Raw genomic sequence first — 14,622 nt, forward strand, 5'->3', positions numbered from 1 at the left:
CATCGGCTAAATCTGCCGCATGCGGCAAAAACCGGACCGAACGCAAGCCCATGTGGCACAATACGGCACTAATTAAAGTCTATGCAGGAAAAACGCAACCGGCAGCAAAAAAAAACGGTTGCGGTTTTCCTGCAAAGTGCCGGATTGTGCCGCATTGCAAAAGCCGGATGTGTGAAAGCAGCCTAAGGATCTGTTGGATCCAAAACGCGTCATCTGTTTCCCTTTTAATGGAATCCTAAACATGGAATTTTAAAATGTGAAATAAAGTTTTGGAATTGTTTATCGTTTGGGATTGCTGGATTTTTCTTGGACTCCTTGTATCATGATTGATAACAACTGATAATAATTGATTATGATAATTGATAATGATTATTGATGTTGAATGATGTGGTGGTAATGATGGTGCTGATGTTGGTAATGATGATGATGGATGATGGATGATGATGATGGATGATGATGTGATGCTGCTGCTGATGATGATGATGTGATGCTGATGATGATGGATGATGATGATGGATGATGATGTGATGCTGATGATGATGGATGATGATGTGATGCTGCTGATGATGGATGATGATGTGATGCTGATGATGATGGTAATCCCTCTTGACATTGTGCAATGTTGGCTCCTCCTGTCGCTCCCAGTCCCGGCCACCAGAGGGCGCAGCTTCCTCCCGTTATCTGCGGCGCCGTCGCTCCCGGCTCAGTCACTTCCAGGAGGAGAAGCAGCGACAACATCCGACCTGCATCGTCCAGCGGCTCGTCCGATCCCGGCGCATGGTGCATCCACAATCATGGGGACCCGATCTGAGGAGATAGAGCTGAACGGCGGCCTCCGAGAGCACCCAGACGAGGAGGAGGAGGTAGGAGGGGAGGAGATGGCAGATGTCTGCCCCGTACCCAGTGGTGCTGTGCCCCCGTACCCAGTGGTGCTGTGCCCCCGTACCCAGTGGTGCTGTGCCCCCGTACCCAGTGCTGTGCCTCCCCGTACCCAGTGGTGCTGTGCCTCCCCGTACCCAGTGCTGTGCCTCCCCGTACCCAGTGCTGTGCCTCCCCGTACCCAGTGGTGCTGTGCCTCCCCGTACCCAGTGCTGTGCCTCCCCGTACCCAGAGCCACTGTGCCCCCATACACAGTGCTGTGCCCCCGCACCCAGAGCCACTGTGCCCCCGCACCCAGAGCCACTGTGCCCCCGCACCCAGTGCTGTGCCCCCTCACGCAGTACCCAGTGGTGCTGTGCCCCGTACCCAGTGGTGCTGTGCCCCGTACCCAGTGGTGCTGTGCCCCGTACCCAGTGGTGCTGTGCCCCGTACCCAGTGGTGCTGTGCCCCGTACCCAGTGGTGCTGTGCCCCGTACCCAGTGGTGCTGTGCCCCGTACCCAGTGGTGCTGTGCCCCGTACCCAGTGGTGCTGTGCCCCGTACCCAGTGGTGCTGTGCCCCGTACCCAGTGGTGCTGTGCCCCGTACCCAGTGGTGCTGTGCCCCCGCACCCAGTGCCCCTGTGCCCCGTACCCAGTGGTGCTGTGCCCCCGTACCCAGTGCTGTGCCCCCGTACCCAGGGCGGCCCCAGTACAGACTGTTTGCAGGCGCTGATCTCTACCTGCTGCAGACACTTTCTGCCATTGTCAGTTCTCATCCACTTGTCGCCTGTTCACACTGAGCGGCTCCAGAGCGCCATCAGCAGGTTATCAACGAGCCTCCCCCCGGGTCCAGTGTGCAGCACCCAGTGATGTGGTTCCCCGCTGATGTAATTCTGCCACAATAGTTTTGGTCCCAATTTAAAAATTTAGAACTTTTTCTTTGGTAAAATCTTTATTTTTCTGGACTGTGAGAATACGATGGTGATAAACATGCTGCGCCCCGCTCTGTCCTGCGCACCGCTCTATCCTGCGCCCCGCTCTGTCCTGCGCCCCGCTCTGTCCTGCGCCCCGCTCTGTCCTGCGCCCCGCACTGTCCTGCCCCCCGCTCTGTCCTGCCCCCCGCTCTGTCCTGCGCCCCGCTCTGTTTTTTACTTTTCAGCGCTGCTGTATTTTTGCTGTTTTTGCGTTGTCTGGAGAGCGCTACTGTCTGTTTTCTTCTTGCACTTTTGCTTTTTGTGCCGTCCGGTGGATTTCTGGACCTTCTCTGCAGATGATAATGTGATCGTGTGTTTACAGCTGCAGTTAGAACTTATTATTGGTGCAACGTCTGCAGCCGCCGGGGGCCAAGATCAGCGCCAAAGCTTCTGTCATTATGAGGAGATATTGGTCTGCACAGGGCCCAGAAACTTTGGATGTGGCCCCCTGACCTCTGGGCCCCTGTGCGGCTGCTGCGGTTGCACCATTGATCTGTCCGCCCCTGGGCCGGGGTCCCCACACATCGCTGCCCATTCCGCTGCCTTCATTTCTCCTTCCCACATTGCATGAGCTGCCTATCTTGGCTCAGGCAATTCAGTAGATTAGTTATTGGCATTAATCATTTACCACTAATAATATGGTGAATTTTCCCTGTGGACTCTGCACAGATCAGCGGCTCATGCACTGACCGGAAGCTGTGTATGTCCGTCCTGTGCACAGAACATCCCGATATTTGCAGCACAGATCCTGACTGCAGCGGCCAATGTGCTGCCGAGAGCGGCCGATGTGCTGCCGAGAGCGGCCGATGTGCTGCCGAGAGCGGATGATGTGCTGCCGAGAGCGGACGACGTGCTGCCAAAAGCGGTGATGTGCTGCCGAGAGCGGCCGACGTGCTGCCGAGAGCGGACAATGTGCTGCCGAGAGCGGACGATGTGCTGCCGAGAGCGGACGATGTGCTGCCGAGAGCGGATGATGTGCTGCCGAAAACTTCACCCAATGGACGAGCATTTGCTGGTTTGTTCGGTGATCGTCAGTTTAGGCCAATTCCTAAGAAACACTCATTATCTTCCAGTGCAGATCCCCTCTTAGACCATGTTCACACGTCCTAGTGTCGTCCGTTTATTTTTCTTTGACTACACACGGCCTATATGTATAATTGATCCATGTAAACATTAATAAAAAAACAGCAACAAATACATAAAAAAAATGAATGCAACAGGATGATACTAGAGATAAAACATTGTTTTGTTTCTCTGACGGTAACGCAGGGACGTGTGGATACCGTGTTCTTCCGAAAATAAGACGGCGTCACATATTATTATTTTTTCACAGAAATTGCCCTAGGACTTATTTTTAGGGTAGAACTTATTTTTGGGGAAACACAGGTTTGGGGTAAGGTCACCCCCCCCCCCCCCAAAAAAAAAGGCAGCCCCCCTCCCAGGAGAATCCCCCCCTCCTCCTCCCCAGGTCTGGACAAATGCATGGAAAAAGCAATTGTGCTAAGAATACTTCCAGTCATTCTGCATTAAAAAGAAATCCATAAAAAAGTCTGCAAAAAATGGCGTCATGTGATGGAATTGCAGATTTTGATGCAGATTTCTGCTAAATCACCATTTTGCTTTTCATGCTGTTTTTTTTTTGTACGTTGAGCCTTGGACTTATTTCCCCCCCTTGATTAGAGATTGAAACGCATAGCGTGACGAAAAATGTCCTTTCCCAGTCATAGTGCCCTGTCTCCAGCCCCCGGTGATGCTCCACTGATGGGTCATTTCTTCCAGAAGATATAAGATGTAATTCACTGAGCGCCACATACGTCATAGGTAATATACTGATTATTACACAGGGGCCTGCAGAGGGTGCGCACGGGGGGCATGCAGAGGGTGCGCGCGGGGGGCCTGCAGAGGGTGCGCGCGGGGGGGCCTGCAGAGGGTGTGCGCGGGGGGGCCTGCAGAGGGTGTGCGCGGGGGGAGCCGCAGAGGGTGTGCGCGGGGGGGCCTGCAGAGGGTGTGCGCGGGGGGGCCTGCAGAGGGTGTGCGCGGGGGGGGCCTGCAGAGGGTGCGCGTGGGGGGGCCTGCAGAGGGTGCGCGGGGGGGGCCTGCAGAGGGTGCGCGCGGGGGGGGGGGCCTGCAGAGGGTGCGCGGGGGGGGGCCTGCAGAGGGTGCGCGCGGGGGGGCCTAAAGAGGGTGCGCGCGGGGGGGGCTGCAGAGGGTGCGCGGGGGGGGGGGCCTGCAGAGGGTGCGCGCGGGGGGGGAGCCGCAGAGGGTGTGCGCACTATTTCTTTTTTGTCCATATTACTCATTATACACAGATGTGAAATTAATTCATAGATCCCTATGGAAAAACCCGTGATCCGCCCTGATTAGGTAATGGAGCAGCTGTGCCGTGTGCGGGAAGTGTCCAAATATGACACCGGCCGTGTGACATCGCGCATCATCCTACAAGCAATACAAGAAATTAGATAACTTTCACACATCCAGTTTTTGCTCTGCGGCACAATACAGCGCTCTGCAGAAAAAACGCAACCGTTTTTTTTACCGCCGGTTGCGTTTTTTTTGGCATAGACTTACATTAGTGCCATATTGTGCCGCAGGGGCTTGCGTTCGGTCCGTTTTTTGCCGCATGCGACAGATTTAGCCGATGACGCGGCCGGATGGAACGTTGCCTGCAACGTTTTTTGCGCCGGCAAAAAAAACGCATCGCGCCACATCCGGCCGCTGCGGCGCATTTTTCAATGCATGCCTATGGACGCTGGATGCGGCGCGATGCGGAAAAAACGCATGTGGTTTGTTCCACTCAGTAGCGTGCCGCAACCGGAAAAAAACGGACGGGCTGCTTATAAAAACTTATGCAAAGGATGCGGTGTTTTCGCCGCATCCGTTGCATAGGTTTCAGAGCCGGATTGAGCTGCACTGCTCAAACCGGATGTGTGAAAGTAGCCATAAAGTGAGAAACCTTTTCGGCAACAATTATGTTTTTGTCTTTTGCGGTTTGGAAATGCCAGAAGATCAGATTGGTGCCGTACATGTACTCGATTATGGCTGCAGCCATCTTGGCGGAGCTTTCCTACCAGCATTTACACATCTTCCATAAGAATAGTCCGGAGATGTTCTTTGTCCTCTGTATTTTCTGGGCATGCTCAGTGACCTGTGCAGAGGTCCTTGTGCAGGGAGAGAGAGGAATTGAGCTGTGACCATCATCTATTGTGAATGGTGGATCCTGCTTTACCTGTGCCTATGATGATAATGAGACTGCTGAAAAGTGCTGTGCACAGACCTGGACTTCTGTCTATTACAATGCTTAGTGTCTAGAGCATAAACAACATTTGAGGGGGTTTTTTAACAGCAATTTGACAAACTGCAATGAAAACAAACAAAAAATCTTTATAAATAAAACCTATATTTAGCATAAAAACTTTATTTATAGAAGGTAATTTTCTGATGACACTGTTATTTGTTATTTTTATATAATTTTCTGATCACTGTGGAAATGTGGTGAGCTGCAATACCAGACGCCTCCTGTGGACGAGGGGGGCGCTGTGGGAAAAATTATCATTCTGTTATTTTTCTTAGTTCTGTGGTTGATCATTTCCCTGTAACTAACATTTAAAAGATCTGTGCAGTAGTGTGTGTTATTGTACAAGTGGGCGGTGCCCAGAGAGAGTGAGGAAGAGACTGTCGGGGGACACAGGCTGTCATTGGGGACTCATCTGTGGTTATTAGGTTTTTTAAGGACCTTCATGGGCCTCTGAAATCTGTTTTCCCTTCTGTAATGTCGTCTGTGGCTCTTGGTTGCTGGACTTTTTTTCTCTGCAGAATTCCAGACGCCCCTTGTGTTATGTGATGAAACGGCAGGTTTGGGCTCTGTGCACACAGCCTAGAGGGGATTTCTGTGTTCGGTGGTCCATCGTCACATTCCCCAAATTCCTCACAATCAGACTGCGGCATCCAGAGCGTTCATAAGTGAAGAACTTGTACTCGGTGCGGAAATGAGTGATGATGGCACCGGCGGGAACAGACAGAAGAGGCCCCTGTGCAAGGACAGTATATGGGCCCCTGTGCAAGGACAGTATATGGGCCCCTGTGCAAGGACAATATATGGGCCCCTGTGCAAGGACAATATATGGGCCCCTGTGCAAGAACAATATATGGGCCCCTGTGCAAGTACAATATATGGGCCCCTGTGCAAGAACAATATATGGGCCCCTGTGCAAGGACAGTATATGGGCCCCTGTGCAAGAACAATATATGGGCCCCTGTGCAAGTACAATATATGGGCCCCTGTGCAAGAACAATATATGGGCCCCTGTGCAAGTACAATATATGGGCCCCTGTGCAAGGACAATATATGGGCTCCTGTGCAAGAACAATATATGGGCCCCTGTGCAAGGACAATATATGGGCCCCTGTGCAAGAACAATATATGGGCCCCTGTGCAAGTACAATATATGGGCCCCTGTGCAAGAACAATATATGGGCCCCTGTGCAAGGACAATATATGGGCCCCTGTGCAAGAACAATATATGGGCCCCTGTGCAAGTACAATATATGGGCCCCTGTGCAAGTACAATATATGGGCCCCTGTGCAAGAACAATATATGGGCCCCTGTGCAAGGACAATATATGGGCCCCTGTGCAAGAACAATATATGGGCCCCTGTGCAAGGACAATATATGGGCCCCTGTGCAAGAACAATATATGGGCCCCTGTGCAAGTACAATATATGGGCCCCTGTGCAAGAACAATATATGGGCCCCTGTGCAAGTACAATATATGGGCCCCTGTGCAAGAACAATATATGGGCCCCTGTGCAAGGACAATATATGGGCCCCTGTGCAAGAACAATATATGGGCCCCTGTGCAAGGACAATATATGGGCCCCTGTGCAAGAGCAATATATGGGCCCCTGTGCAAGGACAATATATGGGCTCTTGTGCAAGGACAATATATGGGCTCCTGTGCAAGAGCAATATATGGGCCCCTGTGCAAGAACAATATATGGGCTCCTGTGCAAGAACAATATATGGGCCTCTGTGCAAGTACAATATATGGGCTCCTGTGCAAGTACAATATATGGGCCCCTGTGCAAGGACAATATATGGGCCCCTGTGCAAGGACAGCATATGGGCCCCTGTGCAAGGACAGCATATAGGCCCCTGTGCAAGGACAGCATATAGGCCCCTGTGCAAGGACAGTATATGGCCCCTGTGCAAGGACAATATATGGCCCCTGTGCAAGAGCAATATATGGGCCCCTGTGCAAGGACAATATATGGGCCTCTGTGCAAGGACAATATATGGGCCCCTGTGCAAGTACAATATATGGGCCCCTGTGCAAGAACAATATATGGGCCCCTGTGTAAGGACAATATATGGGCCCCTGTGCAAGAGCAATATATGGGCCCCTGTGCAAGAGCAATATATGGGCCCCTGTGCAAGAGCAATATATGGGCCCCTGTGCAAGAGCAATATATGGGCCCCTGTGCAAGTACAATATATGGGCCCCTGTGCAAGGACAATATATGGGCTCCTGTGCAAGGACAATATATGGGCCCCTGTGCAAGTACAATATATGGGCCCCTGTGCAAGGACAATATATGGGCCCCTGTGCAAGTACAATATATGGGCCCCTGTGCAAGGACAATATATGGGCCCCTGTGCAAGAACAATATATGGGCCCCTGTGCAAGGACAATATATGGGCCCCTGTGCAAGGACAATATATGGGCTCCTGTGCAAGGACAATATATGGGCCCCTGTGCAAGGACAATATATGGGCCCCTGTGCAAGGACAGTATATGGGCCCCTGTGCAAGGACAATATATGGGCCCCTGTGCAAGGACAGTATATGGGCCCCTGTGCAAGAACAATATATGGGCCTGTGCAAGAACAATATATGGGCTCCTGTGCAAGGACAATATATGGGCCCTTTACAGCCCAAGAGATCATAAAAATGCACATTCCACCTGCTTTGGAGGCAGAAGCGGCCCCTGACCTCCGGGGTCCCGGTGCGGCTGCGCAGGTTGCTTGGATGACGGATTGATGTAGCAAGTGCATTAAGGCTGTGTTCACACTACCTTTTATAATGTGTTTAGCTCATGTTCCAGCCGCGTCCCAGATGTAAACCCCAAATGTGCGTATTAGGATAAATCACTGCAATCTGGGCAGGAGAGGGGACCTCGGCTTCCATTTGGCCAGTGGACCAGTGTGTGAAATCCACAGACTAATCTTATCCCTGTAGAAGTGCATTCCCCCCCCAATGCACCCGCACATTTGTCACAATCGCTCGTGGCCTTTTTTCTTTGCACGTGGTGATGTTTCTAACACCAATGTGATAAATGTATAAAGTAATTGTGGGGGGTTCTCTCTGTGCCCCCCGCCGCCCCCGCTGCTTCTGCTCTTACGTGGTGCCGGGTTTATAACACTTCTATTTTGGAGATCTGGGAGCAGGAATTGAAGCGATGGCTCCTGGTGGTCCTCGGCCTGACCTCACCCCGCCGCTTGGATTTTCCATTTTCCTGGAGATTTGCGCAGTTGCCAGTATCATCAGAATTTCCAGCAGCGAAATACTACTGGGACGTTCCCTGCTGGAGAGTAAACGGTGAGGAATATGTCACCGGCCGCCAGGAGAACGGGGCTCAGAGATTAGAGGGTTTATATATATATACAGTTAGGTCCAGAAATCTTTGGCCAGTGACACAATTTTGGCGAGTCGGGCTCTGCATGCCACCACATTGGATTTGAAATGAAACCTCTACAACAGAATTCAAGTGCAGATTGTAACGTTTAATTTGAAGGTTTGAACAAAAATATCTGATAGAAATTGTAGGAATTGTCACATTTCTTTACAAACACTCCACATTTTAGGAGGTCAAAAGTAATTGGACAAATAAACCAAACCCAAACAAAATATTTTTATTTTCAATATTTTGTTGCAAATCCTTTGGAGGCAATCACTGCCTTAAGTCTGGAACCCATGGACATCACCAAACGCTGGGTTTCCTCCTTCTTAATGCTTTGCCAGGCCTTTACAGCCGCAGCCTTCAGGTCTTGCTTGTTTGTGGGTCTTTCCGTCTTAAGTCTGGATTTGAGCAAGTGAAATGCATGCTCAATTGGGTTAAGATCTGGTGATTGACTTGGCCATTGCAGAATGTTCCACTTTTTTGCACTCATGAACTCCTGGGTAGCTTTGGCTGTATGCTTGGGGTCATTGTCCATCTGTACTATGAAGCGCCGTCCGATCAACTTTGCGGCATTTGGCTGAATCTGGGCTGAAAGTATATCCCGGTACACTTCAGAATTCATCCGGCTACTCTTGTCTGCTGTTATGTCATCAATAAACACAAGTGACCCAGTGCCATTGAAAGCCATGCATGCCCATGCCATCACGTTGCCTCCACCATGTTTTACAGAGGATGTGGTGTGCCTTGGATCATGTGCCGTTCCCTTTCTTCTCCAAACTTTTTTCTTCCCATCATTCTGGTACAGGTTGATCTTGGTCTCATCTGTCCATAGAATACTTTTCCAGAACTGAGCTGGCTTCATGAGGTGTTTTTCAGCAAATGTAACTCTGGCCTGTCTATTTTTGGAATTGATGAATGGTTTGCATCTAGATGTGAACCCTTTGTATTTACTTTCATGGAGTCTTCTCTTTACTGGTGACTTAGAGACAGATACACCTACTTCACTGAGAGTGTTCTGGACTTCAGTTGATGTTGTGAACGGGTTCTTCTTCACCAAAGAAAGTATGCGGCGATCATCCACCACTGTTGTCATCCGTGGACGCCCAGGCCTTTTTGAGTTCCCAAGCTCACCAGTCAATTCCTTTTTTCTCAGAATGTACCCAACTGTTGATTTTGCTACTCCAAGCATGTCTGCTATCTCTCTGATGGATTTTTTCTTTTTTTTCAGCCTCAGGATGTTCTGCTTCACCTCAATTGAGAGTTCCTTAGACCGCATGTTGTCTGGTCACAGCAACAGCTTCCAAATGCAAAACCACACACCTGTAATCAACCCCAGACCTTTTAACTACTTCATTGATTACAGGTTAACGAGGGAGACGCCTTCAGAGTTAATTGCAGCCCTTAGAGTCCCTTGTCCAATTACTTTTGGTCCCTTGAAAAAGAGGAGGCTTTGCATTACAGAGCTATGATTCCTAAACCCTTTCTCCGATTTGGATGTGAAAACTCTCATATTGCAGCTGGGAGTGTGCACTTTCAGCCCATATTATATATAGAATTGTATTTCTGAACATGTTTTTGTAAACAGCTAAAATAACAAAACTTGTGTCACTGTCCAAATATTTCTGGCCCTGACTGTATGTATGTGTATATATATATATATATATATATATATATAAACAAAAAATGATATTCCATCACCCACTGACCAATGGGCAACTGTAAGACAATGTAGCATTGTTCTGGGGTTTTTCTGCAGGTCCTGTAACAGCGCCAACCCTTTTTTTCCTTGTATTTTTCTTTTTAGCCTTACACCATAACTTTCTCTGGCTAAAACCCCCTTTTTAAAAAAAATATATTTTCCTGCTAAAATGTTCCATCCTCCGGCGCCTCCGGCTGTGATTGTGTCTTTCGAGTAGAACGAGGGGTTCCATAATATTTTAAAGGGGTTATTGAGATTGGGAGGTTTTTATTAATATTGTCACAAAGTATGAAATATGGTGAAATGTTAAAACAAAAATAACCTGGTAAATAAGTTGCCTTTCCGTTGGTCCTAATTCTACCGACACGTGACCGCTGCAGCCAATCACTGCTCTCAGCGGGAATATTGGGCAGATGACGCTAAAGCCAGCTTTACACCTTACAATTAGGGATGCGATCTCGTATGCGATGTGACACGCCCAGGTCGCATATGCGATTGAATGAGATTGCACGTAGGTCGTTCATTTGCTGTCACACGTGCGTTAGTAGCCTATGTTAAATTGATCAATTTTGTGTGCGATCCTTTAGATCATGTGATCCGTGACGTATGCATCGGGCACCCTTTTTTTTTTATTTATTGACTTGCCAAGCGTGTGTAATGTGTAGGGATGCGTTTTTACTATGTCATCTGCCGTTCAGCTCTGCTACATGGCCGCTAACAGCAGACACAGACAGCCATGTAGCAGAGCTGAATGGCAGATGACAGCAGACACAGACAGCCATGTAGCAGAGCTGAATGGCAGATGACAGCAGCCACAGACAGCCATGTAGCAGAGCTGAATGGCAGATGACAGCAGCCACAGACAGCCATGTAGCAGAGCTGAATGGCCGCTAACAGCAGACACAGACAGCCATGTAGCAGAGCTAAATGGCAGATGACAGCAGACACAGACAGCTATGCAGCAGAGCTGAATGGCAGATGACAGCAGCCACAGACAGCCATGTAGCAGAGCTGAATGGCAGATGACAGCAGCCACAGACAGCCATGTAGCAGCGGTGAATGGCAGATGACAGCAGACACAGACAGCCATGTAGCAGAGCTGAATGGCCGCTAACAGCAGACACAGACAGCCATGTAGCAGAGCTGAATGGCCGCTGACAGCAGGCACAGACAGCCATGTAGCAGAGGTGAATGGCAGATGACAGCAGACACAGACAGCCATGTAGCAGCGGTGAATGGCAGATGACAGCAGACACAGACAGCCATGTAGCAGAGCTGAATGGCCGCTGACAGCAGGCACAGACAGCCATGTAGCAGAGGTGAATGGCCGCTGACAGCAGACACAGACAGCCATGTAGCAGCGGTGAATGGCAGATGACAGCAGACACAGACAGCCATGTAGCAGCGGTGAATGGCAGATGACAGCAGACACAGACAGCCATGTAGCAGAGCTGAATGGCCGCTGACAGCAGGCACAGACAGCCATGTAGCAGAGCTGAATGGCAGATGACAGCAGACACAGACAGCCATGTAGCAGCGGTGAATGGCAGATGACAGCAGACACAGACAGCCATGTAGCAGAGCTGAATGGCAGATGACAGCAGACACAGACAGCCATGTAGCAGAGGTGAATGGCCGCTGACAGCAGACACAGACAGCCATGTAGCAGAGCTGAATGGCAGATGGCAGCAGACACAGACAGCCATGTAGCAGAGCTGAATGGCAGATGACAGCAGACACAGACAGCCATGTAGCAGAGGTGAATGGCCGCTGACAGCAGACACAGACAGCCATGTAGCAGAGCTGAATGGCAGATGACAGCAGACACAGACAGCCATGTAGCAGCGGTGAATGGCAGATGACAGCAGACACAGACAGCCATGTAGCAGAGCTGAATGGCAGATGACAGCAGACACAGACAGCCATGTAGCAGAGCTGAATGGCAGATGGCAGCAGACACAGACAGAGCCGCACTGTCAGAATGAACTCGGGTGAACCTCACCCGACTTCATTGTCATGCTGCGGCTGTGTCTGTGTCGCGCCCTGATTAGCGGTCACCTGTGAAGGACTCACCGGTGACCGCTAAACTCCTGAGTGACTGAATTGAGCAGCCCTCTCTCATACTCACCGATCCCCGTTCCCCGGCGCTGCACGGCGTTCACACTGCTCCGGCGGCTTTTACTGTTTTGAAAAAGCCGGCCGCCCATTAAACAATCTGGTATTCCCTGCTTACCCCGCCCACCGGCGCCTATGATTGGTTACAGTGAGACACGCCCCCCACGCTGAGTGACAGGTGTCACACTGCACCCAATCACAGCAGCTGGTGGGCGTGTCTATACTGTGTATTGAAATAAATAATTAAATAATTAAAAAAAACGGCGTGCGGTCCCCCCCAATTTTAAAACCAGCCAGATAAAGCCATACGGCTGAAGGCTGGTATTCTCAGGATGGGGAGCTCCACGTTATGGGGGGCCCCCCAGCCTAACAATATCAGCCAACAGCCGCCCAGAATTGCCGCATACATTAGATGCGACAGTTCTGGGACTCTACCCGGCTCTTCCCGATTTGCCCTGGTGCGTTGGCAAATCGGGGTAATAAGGAGTTATTGGCAGCCCATAGCTGCCAATAAGTCCTAGATTAATCGTGTCAGGCGTCTATGAGACACCCTCCATGATTAATCTGTAAATGACAGTAAAAAAACACAGACACATGAAAAAATCCTTTATTAGAAATAAAAAACACAAACACATTCCCTCATTACCAATTTATTAACCCCCGACAAACCCTCCATGTCCGGCGTACTCCACAGTCCTCCAGCGTCGCGTCCAGCTCTGCTGCATGGAGGTGACAGGAGCAGCAGAAGACACCGCCGCTCCGGTCACCTCCACGCAGCTAATGAAGACAGCCGGCGATCAGCTGAGCTGTCACTGAGGTTACCCGCGGCCACCGCTGTATCCAGTGACAGCGGGTAACCTCAGTGACAGCAGCTGATCACGCGGCTGTCTTCATTACCTGCGTGGAGGTGACCGGAGCGGCGGTGTCTTCTGCTGCTCCTGTCACCTCCATGCAGCAGAGCTGGACGCGACGCTGGAGGACTGTGGAGTACGCCGGACATGGAGGGTTTGTCGGGGGTTAATAAATTGGTAATGAGGGAATGTGTTTGTGTTTTTTATTTCTAATAAAGGATTTTTCAGGTGTGTGTGTTTATTTACTGTAACTTACAGATTAATCATAGAAGGTGTCTCATAGACGCCTGACATGATTAATCTAGGACTTATTGGCAGCTATGGGCTGCCAATAACTCCTTATTACCCCGATTTGCCAACGCACCAGGGCAAATCGGGAAGAGCCGGGTACAGCCCCAGAACTGTCGCATCTAATGTATGCGGCAATTCTGGGCGGCTGTTGGCTGATATTGTTAGGCTGGGGGGCCCCCCATAACGTGGAGCTCCCCATCCTGAGAATACCAGCCTTCAGCCGTATGGCTTTATCTGGCTGGTATTAAAATTGGGGGGGACCGCACGCCGTTTTTTTTTAATTATTTAATTATTTATTTCAATACACAGTATAGACACGCCCACCGGCTGCTGTGATTGGGTGCAGTGTGACACCTGTCACTCAGCGTGGGGGCGTGTCTCACTGTAACCAATCATAGGCGCCGGTGGGCGGGGAAAGCAGGGAATACGAGATTGTTTAATGGGCGGCCGGCTTTTTCAAAAAAGTAAAAGCCGCCGGAGCAGTGTGAACGCCGTGCAGCGCCGGTGATCGGGGATCGGTGAGTATATGAGAGAGGGGGTAAGAGGGATAGACTGACATGGACAGAGAGTGAGGGACAGAGATAGTGACGGACTGACAGAGATTAGTGCATGACAAGCTGCGCTCTGAAGCGGACCTTTTTTAAGCTGCGGTGCAGAGCGCACACCTGCGCACATAGCCTCAGACACCAAAATCGTATGAGGGATGTCACACGTTACAATTCACTAGTTTCGTACTACCAAACGTCCAATGTATGAGGAATAAACGACGTGTATGCCATCACCGTATTTTCGTTCAATATCGATCGCATGTAGGTTTCACACGCAAACACGTCACGAACGATGCCGGATGTGCGTCACTTACAACTTGACCCCGACGACGGATTGAAGGATTTATTGAAGTGTGTAAAGCAGGCTTTAGTGCAGTGATGTTGGCATCAGTAGTTGCTGTGGAATCACCGGATGTTTTGAATTTTTTTTGTCTTTAGGTTGCAACATAATCTCCATTGTTGCCCCCTGTATAGACCATAAAAAATGATCATTAGATAAAAAGGCCGCACCTCTGGAGCCATGCGGGGTGGGGGTGGGGGGGTGTATAGAAACAAAACCCCAGGAGAGCAGTGAAATAACCAAAACCAGCAGCTCCTGTGAGCGCTGC

At 50.3% G+C, this 14,622-nt stretch overlaps 1 protein-coding gene across 1 annotated transcript in view; it reads left to right on the plus strand.

Annotated features, from left to right (window-relative positions):
• The first annotated feature begins 696 nt into the window (after positions 1-696).
• NINJ1 (ninjurin 1) overlaps positions 697-14,622 on the plus strand; it is a 54,950-nt gene continuing 41,024 nt past the window's right edge. Inside the window, exon 1 of the mRNA XM_075321294.1 lies at positions 697-863. Coding sequence (XP_075177409.1) covers positions 795-863 — 69 coding nt within the window. The 5' untranslated portion in view covers positions 697-794. The remainder of the gene's footprint in view (positions 864-14,622) is intronic.

Source organism: Anomaloglossus baeobatrachus, chromosome 8 (assembly GCF_048569485.1).
Source record: "Anomaloglossus baeobatrachus isolate aAnoBae1 chromosome 8, aAnoBae1.hap1, whole genome shotgun sequence".
Lineage (NCBI taxonomy): Eukaryota > Metazoa > Chordata > Amphibia > Anura > Aromobatidae > Anomaloglossus > Anomaloglossus baeobatrachus.